Source organism: Vigna umbellata, chromosome 3 (genome assembly GCF_029865625.1).
Source record: "Vigna umbellata cultivar VRB3 chromosome 3, Vumbellata_1.0, whole genome shotgun sequence".
NCBI lineage: Eukaryota > Viridiplantae > Streptophyta > Magnoliopsida > Fabales > Fabaceae > Vigna > Vigna umbellata.
In genome coordinates, this window is record NC_142167.1 from 10,776,546 (window position 1) to 10,795,514 (window position 18,969).

At 34.2% G+C, this 18,969-nt stretch overlaps 1 protein-coding gene across 1 annotated transcript; it reads left to right on the forward strand.

The window, feature by feature from the left end:
- Positions 1-7,783: 7,783 nt before the first annotated feature.
- Positions 7,784-18,741, forward strand: LOC148201642 (PIGF/3-ketodihydrosphingosine reductase fusion protein-like). Its single transcript, XM_088110314.1, has 9 exons — positions 7,784-8,278; positions 8,365-8,430; positions 8,533-8,575; positions 8,957-9,011; positions 9,250-9,298; positions 13,571-13,638; positions 13,825-13,933; positions 17,752-17,893; positions 18,169-18,741. Exons 1-8 carry the CDS (start codon positions 8,078-8,080, stop codon positions 17,863-17,865), a joined length of 705 nt encoding a protein of 234 aa, XP_087966440.1. The 5' UTR covers positions 7,784-8,077; the 3' UTR covers positions 17,866-17,893; positions 18,169-18,741.
- Positions 18,742-18,969: the final 228 nt, after the last annotated feature.

The window sequence follows — 18,969 nt, forward strand, 5'->3', positions numbered from 1 at the left end:
GTGTTGGGGTTTTTCTTCAGTTTGGCTCAAATTAGGTGGTATATATATAGCAAAATATATATATTTTTCTCACCGTTTTTTAATTTATTAATTTCCCCAACCACGCCAATTGGGAAATAACTTTGATATTTGTTCTACACTATGATTGACACGGTCTCTTTATATTTATGGAGGCTGGTGATGATTTTACATTAAACATATTATCAAATATATGTTTTGAACATCTATAATTATTAATAATACTAGTATTTTTTCTTTATCTTTTGATTGACCAAGCTTTTGGTTTCTGTTATCCATAAAAATTAAAAGTATTTTTATTGGATAATAATAATTATGATCTCTTTAAAAGAGAATTAAAATGGTTTAGATTATCTTAATACATATTACTTTTTTTATAGAAATTGATAAAAAAATTGGGATTAGTTTTTGCGTATAGAATTTGAATAACTGTAAATTGAATAAGTAGTTAGGGTGTGAGGCTGAGATGGTTTGTTAATGGGTATATTTAATATATTTAATGTGATTGACGTGAGTTTCAGTGTTGTCTCGTGTTTTGAACTTTAGCTATTGTGTTAGATCTTATTTTACGTGTTTTCATTACTCTGAGTTGTGAAGTAGATTGTTTGAGTTGTGTAGTAGATAGACGTTCACTCTTCTAGTTTTAAATTTAGAGTAAATACACTTGTTTGAAGATTATTTCTTAATAAATATTTTTTATACACATTATTTTAGAAATTCAGCACAAGTATACTAATTTAGTACATTGTTTGTCTACATTCTCTTAATTAATAAATATTCTTGATTATAAAATATATTTTATGAAAATTAGGAAATGGAAGCAGTAACTAATAACGGATAAAACATTTTTCAATATAGTAAATTTCATACTATTTTAAAAAATAAAAATGGAAAAAATTCCATATTCAAGGTTTTTTTTTGCATGTCCTCGTTTCATTATTTATTAAATTTCAAGCATATACAATTTGTCATATAAGCTCTTCCCCCGATTTTCATGTATTACAATAAATAGGGTGTTTTTCAAATTTATTAAAATGGATACCTTTTAACATTAACGTTCGTAAGAAAAAAAAATTCTACACCGTTAATTTTTTCTTAAAAAAGTAACCATAAATTGTGTTGGTTCCGAAGCCAGAACACAATAAACATAATATTTATTAGAATACGAATTGAGAAGTATTATTACAGGAAAAGGACATTTTTGGTTTGTGATTTAAGAAGTTGAAGAAAGGAAGAAGTAATCGGTATGATTAATTAGAGTGCATGATGAGTTAGGTTTTGCATTGGATATAATTGAAAATGAAAAAATGGAAAAAGATTGAAAAGGTTTAAGTTTGTACGTTTAGCTGGTCTCGAGAATGTTAATATCAAATATAAACTATTAATTTGTTAAGAATAAATAAATAGTTTGCTGATAAAATAAATAGTTTTGAATATATATATATATATATATATATATATATATATATATATATATATATATATATATATATATATATGGGTTTGTTAACGTTTTTCAATTGGTAAGTTTTAGCAATGTGTATCGGGTTTTAGTAGATAAAAATACAATATTATAGATTCTAAGTTTTAAGGTTAAGGGTATTTTAACAATTTTTATTATCAAAACTATAAAAATATAGAAACTCCTCAGACTCATACTCACCTCTTTCATTCCTCTCAACCCTTTCTTTTTTATCTCTCTCATTCTAACATTTTCTCTGGTCATTTTCAGTGTGTTATGTCAGAAATAAATCAAGTATATGCACCGCATCCTTTTATTGGACCATATAATACCTCATCTGAAAGCTTCCAATTCTCATTGGTTTATTAGGAGGCAACAAAGTTGTAGGCACCGTTTACGGAAAAGCTCAAAACTGAAAAGTTGCTGACAAATCACGTGGTGTAGCTTTCTTTGTAGTTAGGAAACATTTACTATTATTATATTATAATTGTAGCCTATAAAAAAGGGCAACTCTAATGCACTGAAATGCACAAGTTTGTTAAGTGAATGAAATATCAAACTCTTCTTCCTATTCTTACTTTGTATGAGTGTCTTTAGAAAATATTAATCCCACTGATATCAAATTGGTATCAGAGCTGGCTAGATCTAGCATTAGTTTTGAGTTTGTGAGAGTGTCAGTACAAAAGATTTTGAGTGTGTGAGGAACAAAAGCGTTCTCACCTTAACAAAATTTTTTTGAGTCTATTTGAGAAAGAGAGAGATGGCCACAAATTACAATATTGTTTGGTCTAGTCCCAAATTAGACGACAAAATGGATTATAATTATTGGGAATTTTTGATGTCCACTCATTTGAAAGCTCACAACATTTGGAGCTTTATTGAACCAGGCTTACAAGAACAAGCTAATGCAGAAAATCAAAGGAAGGGGCAGTTGGCGCTATCACAAATTCAACAAGGAATAGATTATTCAATTTTTGGCAAAATTGCAAACTGCAAGACTGCCAAAGATGCGTGGGATACATTGAAGTTATCATACAAAGGAGTAGAAAAAGCTCAAAAAACTGCAGTCCTTGCGAAGAGAATATGAAAGGTATGATATGTCCAGTTCAGAAACTGTTCAACAATATTTTTCTCGTGTCACAGATCTTGTCAATAAGATGAGAGTATATGGTGAAGATATTTCTGAAAGCAAGGTGGTTGAAAAAATTCTACGCACCATGCCGATGAAGTTTGATCATGTGGTGACTACAATAATAGAGTCTCACGACCCAAACACCATGACAGTTGCAGAATTGCAAGGAAGCATTGAAAGCCATGTGAGCAGAATATTGGAGAAAACAGAAAAAGGAGCTGAAGCATTGAAAAGTCAAGTGAATTTCAATAAAGTTGCGGAGTCCAATCAAGAAGTAGAAAGTAGAGGTCGTGATAATTTCAATATTAGAGGAAGAGGAAATTTCAGAAGTAGAGGTTGTGGAAATTTAAGAGGTAGAGGTCGTGGTAATTTTAATCACTCTGGAGACCAAACAATCAAGGAAGATATGGAGATAGTTTTGTACCTGCCCATCGAGAAAGAGGAAGAGGTGGTTATCAAGAAAGAAGTAATGTTAATTGCTTCCACTGTGGAAAATATGGCCACAGAGTAGCAGATTGCAAATTCCGACAGCAAGCAAACATTGCTGAAAATCAGTACGAGGATATTGGTGAGAATTCTAATAACCCACAAAGTTTATTTTTGACAAGCAATAACTTCTCAGAAGATGAAAATATCTGGTACTTAGATACTGGGTGTAGTAATCATATGTGTGGAAAAAAGGAATTATTTTCTTTGCTAGATGAAACAGTTACTTCAACTGTTAAGTTTGGCAACAGCAATATTCCAATTTTGGGAAAAGGCCAAATAATGATTAGCTTGAAAGATGGTTCACAGAATTTCATTTCTGATGTTTTTTATGCTCCTGGTCTTCATCATAATTTATTAAGCATGGGACAACTATCAGAAAAAGGATACAACATGCAGATTCATCATGGGAACTGCACGTTGATTGACAAGAGTGGAAGATTTATAGCCAAGGTAAATATGACTCCAAATCGCCTATTCCCTTTGAAAATTCAACATGAAAAATATCCTTGTTTGAGTTCTATCATACCAAATGATGATTGGTTGTGGCATATGCGCTTTGGACACTTTCATTTTTCTGGATTAAACTATCTGTCAAAGAAAGAATATGTTTCTGGTTTGCCTATTATAAATATTCCCAAGAATGTGTGTGAGACTTGCCAATTGGGAAAGAAACACAGAGAATCATTTCCTACAGGAAAGTCATGGAGAGCAAGAAAGCCACTGGAGATTGTTCATTCAGATTTATGCACAGTTGAAATCCCAACACATGGTGGTAGTAAGTACTTTATTACCTTTATTGATGATTTCAGCAGAAAAACATGGGTACATTTTTTGAAGCAGAAATCAGATGCTTGTGATGCCTTTAAGTCATTTAAGGCATTTGTGGAGAAACAAAGTGGCTGCAAGATTAAAGCATTGAGAACAGACAGAGGTCAATAATATCTTGTCTGTGCAGATTATTTTGAGCAACATGGAATTCATCATCAACTAACAACCAGATACACTCCCCAACAGAATGGAGTTGCCGAAAGAAAGAACAAGACCATCATGGATATGGTAAGGTGCATGTTAAAAGCAAAACAAATGCCTAGAGAATTTTGGGCAGAAGCTGTTGTTACCGCTGTGTATATCCTGAACAGATGTCCAACAAAGAGTGTTTGTGAGAAAACACCAGAAGAAGCCTGGAGCGGAAGGAGACCATCAATTTGACATCTCAAAGTTTTTGGGTGTATAGCATATGCCCATGTACCAGATCAGCTAAGGAAGAAGCTCGATGATAAAGGAGAAAAAAGTGTGTTCATTGGCTACTGCACAAATTCAAAGGCATACAGGCTCTACAATCCGGAGACAGAGAAGGTAATTATCAGCAGAGATGTGACCTTTGATGAAGAAGGAATGTGGGATTGGTCATCCAAATCCCAAAATAAGCCTACAACAATTCTAGAAAATTATGAAGAGGAGAATGGACATGTAGATTCAACACCTGATGAGCCAGAAACATCAAGCAGACCACAGAGGCAACGGAGACTACCAGCCAGATTAGAGGATTATGTTGTGGGTAATGACAATGACCCATTTAATGAAGAAATTATCAATTTTGCCTTATTTGCAGATTGCGAGCCTGTATCATTTGAAGAAGCGTCAAATAATCAACATTGGAGAAAAGCAATGGATGAAGAAATTCATGCCATTGAGAAGAATCAAACATGGGAGCTGACAGACTTACCAGCAGACAAAAGGCCAATTGGAGTGAAGTGGGTGTACAAAACTAAGTACAAGCCCAGTGGAGAAATTGATCGTTTCAAAGCAAGGTTGGTAGCAAAAGGGTACAAACAAAAGCCAGGAATTGATTATTTTGAGGTATTTGCTCCTCTAGCAAGGTTAGATACAATTCGTATGCTCATTTCTCTATCAGCTCAAAATAATTGGAAAATTCATCAAATGGATGTTAAATCTGCTTTTCTGAATGGTACTTTGGAAGAAGAAGTATATGTTGAGCAGCCTGGAGGATATGAAATTAAAGGAAAAGAAAATAAAGTCTACAGATTAAAGAAAGCATTATATGGCTTGAAGCAGGCACCCAGAGCGTGGTACAAAAGGATTAATTCCTATTTTTACAACATGGATTTCAGAGATGTCCATTTGAGCACACTTTATATATTAAAGTTGTTGATCCATATGATATTATTATAGTATGCCTTTATGTTGATGATTTAATTTTTACTGGCAATAATCCAAAGATGATTGTAGAATTCAGGGAGGCCATGGTTCAATATTTTGAGATGACAGATTTGGGTCTAATGTCATATTTTCTTGGCATTGAGGTTGTTCAGCAGAATGATGGAATTTTTATATCTCAAAAGAAGTATGCTACAGACATTTTGAAGAAATTCAAAATGGAGTATTCAAAGCCAATATCAATACCTGTTGAGGAAAAGTTGAAATTGAAAAGAGATAGTGATGAAAGAAGGGTTGATTCAACATACTACAAAAGTTTGATTGGAAGTCTGAGATACTTAACTGCCACTAGACCAGATATTGTATTTGGAGTAGGATTGCTCAGTAGATTCATGGAAGAGCCACGTGCAAGTCATTTACAAGGGGCAAAAAGAATTCTCAGATACATCAAAGGTACTCTGACTGAGGGGATTTTTTATGCTAATAATTCTAATGTAAAGCTGGTTGGATACACATATAGTGACTGGGCAGGAGATATTGAAACAAGGAAAAGCACGTCGGGATACACGTTTCATCTAGGCACTGGAGTTGTATCATGGTCCTCAAAGAAGCAGCCAACAATTGCACTCTCAACAGCCGAAGCAGAATATATAGCTGTAACAAGTTGTGCTACAAAAGCAATATGGATGAGAAGGATGCTTGAAGCTATGCATCAGAAGCAAGATACTCCTACAGTAATACATTGTGATAACAAGTCTGCAATTGCACTATCCAAAAATCCAGTTTTTCATGGACGATCCAAGCACATTGACATTCGGTTTCACAAGATCCGAGAACTAGTAGCTGAGAAAGAAGTAGTAATCGAATATCTTCCAACTGAAGAACAAGTTGCAGATATTTTTACAAAGCCACTGAAAACTGAGTTATTTTACAAGTTGAAGAAAATGCTTGGAATGATAGAAACTTGATTTAAGGGAGGCAATGTCAGAAATAAATCAAGTATATGCACCGCATCCTTTTATTGGACCATATAATACCTCATCTGAAAGCTTCCAATTCTCATTGGTTTATTAGGAGGCAACAAAGTTGTAGGCACCGTTTACGGAAAAGCTCAAAACTGAAAAGTTGCTGACAAATCACGTGGTGTAGCTTTCTTTGTAGTTAGGAAACATTTACTATTATTATATTATAATTGTAGCCTATAAAAAAGGGCAACTCTAAAATGCACTGAAATGCACAAGTTTGTTAAGTGAATGAAATATCAAACTCTTCTTCTGTTTCTTACTTTGTATGAGTGTCTTTAGAAAATATTAATCCCACTGATATCATGTTATGCTTTTGGTGTGTCATTTTAATTGGTTCTCACAACAGTTATATAATTCTTTTAACCAACTCAATCTAACTTGGGGACCACAACATTATCTCAGCTTAGATGTAGCACTTGCCAATCCATGCCTAATAGGTTGAAGATCATATCCCGAGTCGCTTCATAGTATAGGACTTCGTTCAAACATAATTATCTCACTATATGCAGATGTAGCAGCGTAGACACATAATTTAGTATGACGTTTATCTCACCAACAAGGAGATGAAAAGAGTTTGTCTCTTTATGTCATCTCTCAACGAATGTCAATATCAATCCTTTATCGGCATAACAGTAAGAAATATTGCACAGAGGCACCAAACTAGAATTCATACAAAATTTTGAACAACCAAATGACATGTTCTAAATTTGTTTAATTTTTTTCCATGTCAGACCAAGTCGATTTTCTCTTAGTTCTAAACAAAACAATTGGATATAAAGTTCAAATAACTCATCAACCATTAAAATTAAAAAAATAAAATAAAATTCAACTACTTAACTAACATGACCTTACAATAACACAAATGCAACATGATGAATATAGCTCGTCAATAATAATATATCATTACTTCATGTTATTATTGAACAACATCATCTCTCCTCAATAAAATTCTCTTACTCCTCATGAAAATCAAAATAACTTAATGTTTCAACTTTTTCAAGAAGATATCTTTCACCAGCAGATGTTATAAGTCTCATTTTGCCTTAACATTGTGAAAAACTTAGTCAGATATGTTAATAAACTTCTCATTCTTATAATTTTTATAACAAACAAATTCATAACAAATTAAAACCAATACAAGTAAAAAGTAACTAATTTAAAAAGAATAAATAAACAAAACTATAACACAAATAAATAAGTAAAATTAAAAAAATATATAAATACTTACGTACGGTTAAAAAGTTTTATCAATCGAAATCCAATTAATAAATTTGATAATCCTTTAATCAAATTTCAAAATTTCATAAAATCTATTTCGAAATTCCCTCCTATTTCTCCAAATCTATAACCCTACTCCTATATCCTCAATTTCTAAGTTCATATACACTGTTCTAATAATTTAAAATGAAATGTAAACGAAGATATCTAAACAAATATATACCTTGTAATCTTGGAGTGAATGAATCTGTAGTGTAGACGTGTATGAACAAACGCTAGTGTTATTAAGTAACTCACAAGAGCATCAACAAAGTAAGTTGTGGTGCTGGGATTGGAGAACAAAATGGAGCTAGGAGTTGCGATGATAAGTTAAAGAAATGTGAGAGTAAAAGTAGGTGAATGGGGTTATTATAGGAAAGAGAATTTTTTTTACAAGGATAGTTTTGGCATTACGAGTTTAGAGTTACAGGGAGAATTTTAAGAGGTGCTTGGAGAAGTCACAGCATTTCCTGGTTCAATTCGATTCAAAATTTCAATTTGCGAAGATCTTCTTCGATGGATCGCCGGAAAAGCAGCAGGAAAACGACGGCGTCGAAAGCCTCAGCCGTGGAAGCGTCACCTTCAATCTCAGTTTCTGAGGCTTTTATAGTAAACGCGTTGTGCGTCGTTGGTCTGGCCTTCGCATTTTGGGCTGCCAACACTGTCTTCTCCATCGACATCGTTTCTCATTCTTCTCTCACACTCTTCCTCATCTCGGTACTTTCAATTCGTTTTTTCTGTAAAATTTTCGTTCACTTTTTCTTTGTTTCTTTCACATTTTCTCATTCTATGGCGTCGTTTAGATTGTAGAGCTCCCGATCGTGATCCTTCTATACAGTCGATATCGACAAAATCCCCAACAATGCTCGGTAATTCGTGCTCCTTAATTTCTCAGAAACCGAGTAATTCTCCGATTTCTGGGGATATTCTAAGTTTTAATGTTGTTTTCTTGCGATTTCTATTCTTTGCAGTACCTAAGAGCTGTTGGAAGAGGTGTTCTTGGGGTGCCTGTAGGTGAGTCTAAACTTCTTTTTTCCCTTTTTGATGATGCATTTTTCAATTTCAGGCTTAGTATAGTAAGTTGTTAAAGACGAGGATCAAAGTTTGTCTTGGTAAAACACTGTTTTGGTCCTTGAAATTGAAATTCTATACCACAGTCTCTCAAATTAAGCACACTCAAATGAGACTTGAAAATATTAAATAAATCTCTAATTCTTACACGTATAAGGTAATATTTCTTACGAGTCACAACTTTTTTAATAATGGACCAAAGTGATTTGCAGATTACACTTTCAGGGACTCAAATGGCGTTTTAGCCTAAGTTAGTTTTACTAATAAATCTTCTTCATGAAAATTTGTTTTTATTCATTCTAATATTTTTTTTTTATTCTGCAGGGGCATTGTTGAATTTTTTAGGAGCTATCGCTTTGGGGGCGCCTGTTAAATTTCAGTATGTTAAAGTAGTTACATCACAGTACAGTGTTTTTTTTTTGTAACATAAGGTCGTTGTTGATGAGAAAAAGGATTAGTTGTAATTACTATTGTTCCTTTAAAGCGAGACAAGTTGTGTTATCTTTAATTTGTTGCCTCTTCTATTATGTAATTAAAAATAGCTTTTCATTTTTTATTTTGAAGATCACCACAAATAACCGGAGCATGTTTTGACTTTGCAATTTTACTTGAGACAGGTATCTTCCGAAGACTATAAATTGGGCTCTCATGATGTCGGTATTCACGGTAAGTGACTATTTCATTTCTGTTCTGTAGCAATTACAGCTTCTGGGAGATTGTTTTGATGTTTTTTATTGGACATGTGATAAGCACCCAAAAATTTTGGGGGAGCCAGTCTTTAAAACTAGCCATTAAGGAAGGAAGAACCAAACACTTAAATACTCCACCAAACATATCATACTACTCGATATAGGACTTAGACACTCAATAGTATCAAAGTTCCTATCAATTTGTCTCATATATTATTCTGCCCTTTTTTTCTTCGTGATACTTTGCATTTTGTCTGGATATTCTTTTCTTTTTTTGATAGGAATGAGAAGAGATGGAGATTTTATGAGAGAAGGAAGAGAATTACTTAGTTAAATAACCTAACTGCATATCATCCGGAGTCAGACGGACAAACGGAGGTTTTAAACCGTGTATTGGAGGGATATCTTTAGTGTTTTTGTTCGGAACAACTGAAAGGATAGATGACAGTTTTACCCTGGGCTGAGTATTGGTACAATACTAGCTATCAGGGAGCAATCAGGAGGGAGCAATCAGGTGCACCCTGTTTGAGACGGTTTATGGGCGGCCACCTCCATCCTTTCAAAGATTTATACTTGGAGAGTCACTGGTGGAAGCGGTGAGCCAAGAGTTGCAGACCCAAGATGAGGCTTTGAGACCGATGAAGTTCCATTTAGAGAGGGCACAGGAGTTAATGGTAAAACAAGCCAACAAGGGAAGGCGGCCGGCGAATGTTGAAGTAGGTGACTGGGTCTACTTGAAGATAAGACCCCATCGACAATCTTCCATGCCCACCAGACTTCACCCGAAGTTAGCGGCCAGGTATTTTGGACCGTTTCAGTTGATTCAGCAAGTGGGAGAGGTAGCCTATAAGCTTCAATTACCCGAGACAGCACACATCCATCCTGTCTTTCATGTCTCACAATTAAAGAAGGCAATAGGAGAACAGAGAGTGGAGAAGGAATTGCCTCCAGAGTTGCAGGCCGATGGACCATCATTTTGGGCGGTGAGGGTTCTGGGAAGGAGATTGACACAGAAAGGGGAAGAGGAAGTGCCACAACTGTTGATAGAATGGCAGGAAGGAGGACAAGACGGGGCAACATGGGAAGAGGAAGTTGCTATTCGGGAACAGTACCCCGATTTCAACCTTGGGGGCAAGGTTGAACTTCAGGCAGAGGGCAATGATAGGAATGAGAAGAGATGCAGAGTTTATGAGAGAAGGAAGAGAATTACTTAGTTAAATAACCTAACTGCTTATTACAGTTAGGAAGGATGGGAATAACGGTTGTATAAATAGTTGGGTGTTTAGGAAGAGAAGGACTTTTGGTAGTTTATTGATTAACAGGCTTTGTCCTGTGAAAGGGGTTACGCCCTTGTTTCTGTAAGTGTACAGAGAATTCTTTTGTGAATAATACACAAAATTGTTTCCATTCTTGTTATCTTTCTATTCTGAGAGGTGAACTAGAGGGTTCTTGATTAGGTTTCTTAATCAGAAACCTATCATTTTTACTGTTTGAACAGTGGCGCCGGCGGACGGACCGGAAAGAAGCGACGTGTCGCGTCTGGTGTGGAGGCTTCGGAGGACGAGACCACCAGGGTTGGTTGCGCTTCTCAAGGCGCACCTAACCCTTGACTTCGCCGGAGGCGGTGACAGCGACGAACAGAAGAGCGAACAACAAAAATGACAGAGAGATGATGTCGTCGACGATAGACGAAGAAGACACAAGGGTCTGGCTCTTGATACCAACTTGAAGTTGAGAGAAAATGAAAAGTCTTATATTTTGATTAAGCAAGTCTGATACAACTTACTACTGTATTTATAGAAGACAGTAGTTCTGAAAGATAAAAGGGCGGGAAGCCCTTAACAAAACCCTAACATAAATATTAATAATAAAATAAAGACATTATACTTCAATAGAAAAAAAAAGCCACCATTTGTGAAATCTTCAACTTATTAGTTATTTCTACTATACGATAATTAAAATTGGATGGTTTCCACTTCGTATCTGTTTGAGAACTTGTTTGCTCCTTAGGCGTCAGCTTAGTCTTTTACAAGGTAAAGAAAACCCCATCCATTTGTCAGGTGCTACTTGTTATTCTTGATCATGTACAACATACATTTAATGCAATTGTAGAAGTTTCCAGATTGTAGCCTATAACTCTCTGAGACTTGCATATTTGTGACCTATGACTTCGTTTCATTCTTCTGCAAATGATGATATCTATATGATCTCACACTCAGAGGGTCTACTCCAACTTTAATGGGAATCTAATGATCAATATCTCTAGTAGGTGTAATGTCTTTTATTTCTAAAAAAAACTCAGAAAACTCAAGCAACAATTCCTATAGTTGCTTTCTCTAGACAACTCTTGCTATATGATATGTATTTTTCCATTCCTATAGAACTAACGTCACTATCTCTATCCACAGTCCTTAGAGATTTGGAAGAAATAAGAGTTTTGGATAGACTGGGATCTCTAATAATAATGTTTTGACACTGATGCATAAAAGACACTAGTAACTCCTTCCAATTTACCTTTTCCTCCCCTTAGTCACTAACCTTGCTACTCCAATAATCACATCCACTTCTCCTAATTTGAACTAGGAAAAAACATATCTTTCATCTCATAAGAATAGAGCTCCAAATTTTTGTAACTTGAGTAGATTTTTTATTGCCATCCCCAAATCATAGTAAGGTTGTGTATTGTTCAATTTAGAGACCTAGCTATTTTACCAATTTAGTGAACACGAAATTATAGTTGGCTCCACTATCAATTAATATGATCACTTTTGCCTCTACCACTGTTTCTAGATCTCCTCGTCAAAGCCTCCGAAAGATCCTTCCGAAAAAGATTCTTGGTTTTTCGTTGCCAATACTGAAACCAATGTACAACATCACCTTCCATGTTGATCAAGGCCAACTTTAAGCATTCTGTAAGTTTGATTTATTGCATTTTGAAAATAAAAAATTCTACTTTTGCCAGCCATTGTAAAGGATCTTGATCCTCAAAAGGAGGTAATTTTATGCATATTGATGAATGGTACTTTTTGTAAGAATTTTCCTTGGAAGGCATTCATAATCAACTCATAGAGATTATGCGGTGTGACATCATAAAGATGGGTCTAGTACAAGATACTTGAGAAGTGTGTCTATTCTTCTTGACTTGTGAAAGATCAATTTTTGCTTTGTGCTTTTAAGAATCTATTTTTTACTTTAACACCTAGCGTAGCATGCATGTAATTGTGCTTGCTATGTCTATTTTGAACATGTATGGTGTTTGGACGAGACATTTCATGTCTTTTGTATATTTGTCTTGTAAGAGTTGCTTCTGCTGATTTGATCTTCTAGTAGAGCAATATGTCTTTTGATGGCATGGACGTCTAGTTTAAACATAGGCAATTAGCACTTCTTAAGTTTGATGCATTAGTGTCACTCCCTTGTCCTTGTTTAACATGTGTCTATTGTGCAGTCTGATCTTGTGGTTTTTACTTTAAGGTTGACTTGCATCTTGTCAACAACTTGTTCTTTGTTCATGATCTAATACTGTCTTTTGTTTTTGTCTAATACTTGTTTTCACTATTTAGCTTATATTAGACAAACCAAAAGTTTCTTGTTTGGCATGATCAAACTTGGGTGCGAATGGCCAAATTATGAGAATAAGATTTGCGTCTTATCAATGTTAGCAATATCAGATATCAAAAAATATCGGCGACCCACAAATCCGTTATCAGTCTTCTCCTAGCCTCTTCTCCCAGCTGCTGCTGCATTTTCTCTTCCACTTGCTGCTGCTTATCTCTTTATCCACTTCACTTTTTTGCCATCACCATTCCACCACCGCCAGCAGCCATGCAAAAAGTCGTCATGGAAAACCAGCTTCGCCACCACCTTGTTGGGAAGCTGTCACCAGTTTCCGCCATGGCTGAAATTTGATAACACTGCATCTTGTAATGGCCTGACTTGTATTTTTTCTTGACAGTTACAACTAACTACATTTTAACCTCTATGTTCCTCCTATAATAGACCTGTAAGGTCATTTCCACTTCATTTTGGTCTTGTCACCATTCTTAACACAAACACCATTTCAATTATTATGACCCACTAAATTTATATTTTCAAGTTTTGAAATTAGTTTTCAAAGGTTACTTATTTAGTCCTCTTCCTTTTCCGTGAATGAATTGCAAATTTACAACTTTTGTTGGGATGAACATTTTTTAAATTGTGGTCCCATGTTTATGTGTACTTTATAAATTCATATTTGATGTTATTTCAGACAGTTCCAGCATCATGTGTTCTTGGTTCATCATGGGCTGATTGGAGACGTATATTTGCTCAAACAAAGTAGGTTTCTTTTGGCTAATAATTTCTTATTCATAACATGTTTGTTCGTATGAAGTTTCTTTATTGGGATTTTGATGAATATATTTAACGTTGTATGTTGAATACTTTTTTTATAGTGTTGGGTTTATTTGGTCCTTCAATTATTTACTTTTAGTTACATTATTGTTATTCTTATGATATTTTTAGGCCAAATGGATCTATAGAGTACTTGATTTGTTTACCAGCTCATGGAGCAGTTATTGGGGCTTGGTTTGGGGCTTGGCCAATGCCACTTGACTGGGAGAGGCCATGGCAGGTAATTGATTTCTTTGTTATAGTGCTTTGTCTTTAAATTCATTGACAATTTTGTTAAGCAAATAGGAAGACCAATTCTTACCAAATTCATGTTATTTCAAAAGCCTCTATGCACAACCTCTTCACCTCTTCACTTGTTTTTACTATAAGTATTAACATTTTATCCAGTTTGTACTTTATTGGAGATCCCATATCGGCTAAAGCTATGATCCACTTATAAAATGTTGGTGGGTGTCTTGTAAGTCAGTTTTGTGACATTGAGTTGGATTTAAAGTTCGTTTTCTATGATGGTATCAGAGCTAGCCTTAGTAGATCTATTGGGTCTATCATGTCAATCGTTATCATGTTGTTGAACCACTCCCAAATATATAGTCCCACACTTGAGATGTCTAGTCTTCAACTTGAGTAGATATGTTGGAGATCCCATATCAATTTGGGATATGACTAAATTATGGTATATGATGATTTTGACAACATTGCTTCAAGGTTTGTTTTGGGAGTGGAAAATTTTCATTAGCATGAGAGACAACAACTGTCAAGCCCTTTGAGAATATTTCTTTTTTGTCCTGTTTATAATACTATTGCGAGGAAGGTAAATATACTTAAATCTAGAATGTGGAAATATTGTAATTTAAGATATTGAGTCAAATTCATTTGTTTTTCTGTTTGGTTTTGTTTATTTATAGGGATTTGGGTATCATGGAATGCCAGTCCAATAAATACTATAAAATACTCAGTGCAGTATTTGATTGTTTGGTTTTCCCTTAGTAGTTAGCTTTTGAAGATAGACCCAATGTGCTTGGGTGTGAATTAATTGGTGGTGCCAAATCTAGTTGTTAGTTTCTTGGAAAGAGATACCCACATAGGGTTCTAACAAGTGAAAGTGTCATTGAGTAAAGTGTTATAGTGTAAAAGTCATTGAGAAGCTGACTCTGTTGAACGATGCTATGATAGGAATTTGAAGAACAGAAAATGAATTAGAGAGCTTGATTCCCCTTTCTTAGGTTCTCACATTTGTATTGATATTGATAGTTTAGATACAATGGATGAGAGGAAAATTGTAAGAACAAAAAAGGTCATATCTAGAACCTAGGCATAGGATAAAGCACATATCAACTTTTCAATAAACTCTATTTAATATGACCTTTTCTAACACTCTCTCCTTAAGCAAGAGCATAGAAATTGTATGTCCCAACCTTCGAACAAATAAATTCAATCCTAGTACATATTTCTTTGGACAACCTCTTTTCCTAAATAAAATGATAATCGATTTCTATGTGTTTAGTCTTCTCCTGGAATACTAGATTTGAAGCAATTTGGAGAGGAACTTGATTATCATAATACATCTTCATTTGTTCATACAAGTTCACAAAGGAGAGATGCCAATTACACTATACTCAAGTTCAACTGTAGAGCGGATGACAACATTTTGTTTCTTGCTTTTCCAAGACATAATATTTCCTCCAATGAAAATACAAGATCTTGTAGAAAAGCTTCTGTCCATAGGAGAACCTGCCGTACTTTCATATAGTTAGAATCATATGAATCGCAATACGTATCGCGATTCGGTTCAAAATTCTTCTACCATGATAAATATCGGAATGTGACTCGTTTTATGCCTTGAATTGTGACATGAATCGGATTGGAATTGTATGATTCACGATTCAATTTTGTTACACCCGATTCAGCTATGCATACACTTCACGAAGTGACACACACTGCATATGCTTTATGACACGGGAAATGAAGTGTAAAGAACAGAAAAAAAGAAGGTTATACGAGAGATGAAAATATTCTGAGATGGCAGCAGTGGAAAAGAAAACAAGTTGGAGAAGAGAACATGTTTGCATGTACCCCTCACTATTTCAAACGAATACTAACAAATTCAAACTGAGACATATTCTAAATCTACCTCAACAGCACACTTACACAGTATTTTTAATCTCTCACTTTTGTGAAAGTTTCTATATTATGATTTTAATAATATTTAACTGATTCTGGAACAGCAGCTCATTCACATCAACTTTAATCCACATTAATTCTAATACCACTTTTTCTGAAACATCTAGAATTTAGATCACATGATCTTTTATTTTAACTTTATATCCTTTTATTTGTTATCTTATATTTTTTCTTATATGCAAAATTATTCTTTTGCAAATACTTCAATGAATATTTTAAAATAAGTATTGTTTACTGCACTGCATTATTGTTATTATTATTTGTTTTTTTTTATATAAGGGAAAGTTTACTATAAGAGCAAATGATAATGAAATTGAAAAGGTGGTTGAGAAGTTGAGGAAGAGGATGAAGATGAATATGAGCTGCAAGAGAATCTTATATTAGAGGAATAATATGACTTAAGTGACATTTTTCTTGAAGATGATGAATGAAAGTGTAAGATTAAGATGTAAGATTTAAATATAAGAAATAGGATCTTATTATTGTTATTATGTTTTGGTTTTATGAATTGAATATTTTGACTTCATTCTAATATATGAAATTTTTAATATTTTTTACACCACTTATTTTTACTTAAAAATATCATATTTTTTTATCATGTATCTTACTATTCATAACAGATTCGCATCACGATTAAAAAATTTGAAATGATTCACGATTCGAATCTCAATTCGATAACCATGCATATCACAACCAATGCCAATTGCAAAAGACAACAAACAAAGGTGGAGCAGGAATATGAGTGAGGATGAAGCTCGAGAGACAAAGGAGAGATAAGCCTCTCAACCAAGGTTGAGACAACATAAATAGGGGTCGAAACATGGGCATGGAATTTGGAAAACCTTATTAAGGGAGACGTGAAGATGCTCCAGTGAGGGGAACGCGGTGTGTGGCTTTGATATGTCAAGCTACAACAAACAAAGAAGTTGCATGTGGAAAATAGTCAGAGGATGTGGCCAAGATGGTTGGACGTCGCATGACGAGACACCAAATCTGGTGGTCATCAAAGAAAAAACGGGGGTCACCAACGGTAGACAACAAATGACAATAAAACACAATGGAAATGTGTTATGTCAATGAGATGAAGCAAACTAGGTGTGCATCGTACAACAACAATGAAGGATAAGGATGGACAGCCTCAAAACAAGTACACTGGGATCAACCTGATACCAACTTGAGATGAATACAAAATAATAGAGATGAATGGGGAGCTTGATTCCCCTCGCTTATGTTTTCATATATATAATGACATTGGTAGTTTAAATACAATGGATGAGAGGAAAGAGAAAAGAAAAAGAAAGGTCATATCTAGAAACTAGATATAACACAAAGCAGATTGTAGGTTTTCAATAAAGTCTATCTAAGATGAACTATTCTACCAATGTTGTAGAGTGAAGTCATTCAGATGCTAACTCTTGTGAACCATGCTACAATATGAATTTGGGTATTATGGAATGTCTATGTCCCATGCAAGTAATATGATATGTTTGGCAAAGTATATGAGTTTTTGGTTTATTCCTATAATAGTTAGCTTTTCAAGGTGAGTTCTTTGAGTTCTTAAGTTCTTATCATCTATCTTTTTCAAGATACCATGATTATTAACCAAACCAAAACCTATAAGATTGTTATAGTTGTATAAATTGATTAAATACCAGTTTTAATAGTTTTCATATTGTTAGATGTAACAGGCTTAAACCCGTCTCTTTTTATTTTCTTATTCATAAATACATAATCCTATGTACTTTACACACGTTAGGGATTCAACCCATGCCTCTTTCTTTTATTTTAACACAAATGAAATAGTTAATTTAATTTGTTGTTTCATAGCATTAAGTTATATTTCATCTTAATTTGTAGGAATGGCCAATTTCTGTTAGCTACGGAACCATAGCTGGGTACCTGGTGGCATTGGTTGCGTCATTGGGGTTCGTTCTTTCGTGTTTTAGGTCACTACATATCAAAAGTGAATAAAGTGCAAAGTTTCTGGTTATTGTAATTGGTAAGCAACTTTACTAACATCTATTTCATTTGTTTTACTTTGTTGAAGTAATAGGCACAAGGTAGAAAAGAAGGAAAGAAAAAGTAAGACTGTTAATAATAAATTGATAATGTGATTGATGTCATATTGAACATTGATATTCGTGAATTAACATGCGATGAGTATCTTGTTTTATGCTCATGTATATTTCATCTACACATAAAGGAATATCCAATACGTTATGCATAACGTATTACGTCAAATCTTAATATTCTTTGTTTGTATTTTGCTAATAGTGATGGAGATGTAAAAAGCATAATCTATTGATGACCTAGACCTCGAAAATTGACATCTTTAGGACGAAATGAGATACATACTATTCCTCCATGTGCCTTTCTTTTTGCACCCATATAATCACCGTGTGCACCACCATAAATTCTCCAAGTCTGCCCTTGTGGTATTAAATTTGACAGCAGATGGGGATTGTAGTTTTGATGTTGTGTTGTTGTTTGTTGAGTGTTTTTACACACTTCATGTTTGTGGTGATGATGCTTGAAGCGTAGAGTGAATATTGTCACAAGATTGTGTGAAGTGAGAATTGTGAAGGAAGGGAAGTTTGGATAGATAAGTTTCTCATTTTTTTTTGTTTTGAAGTTTTTCTCTAGTTTACAATTTTGAACTTGGCTTCCAGATTGTGCAACTGAAACACTATATACAGAAGAATTTTAACTTCTGGAATGTACAATTTGTAATACCTTTCAAAAGTCTAAATGTATATTTATGAACTTGTGTCGATAAAACTGTAAGTTGGTTGTCCCATACTGACTATAGATATTTTGTGATCAACGTATTGTTATCTAGAGGCTCAATTATGATCATCATCTATGTTAGTGGGATCCAAGTATTTTTTTTCAACTATTAGGAGTTGCACGTCATTATGTTGTTCTTGCATACGATTAACTCATATATTGTATATTGGTTGGATTGTGTTAATTATCTGACTTGGGACAAATTTCCGTTGAAAACTAGTTGTGATTTGTGTCATACTTTCTTTTACTTCACGTTTGTACGAAGTGAAAAAAAAAAGAGTTGACAAA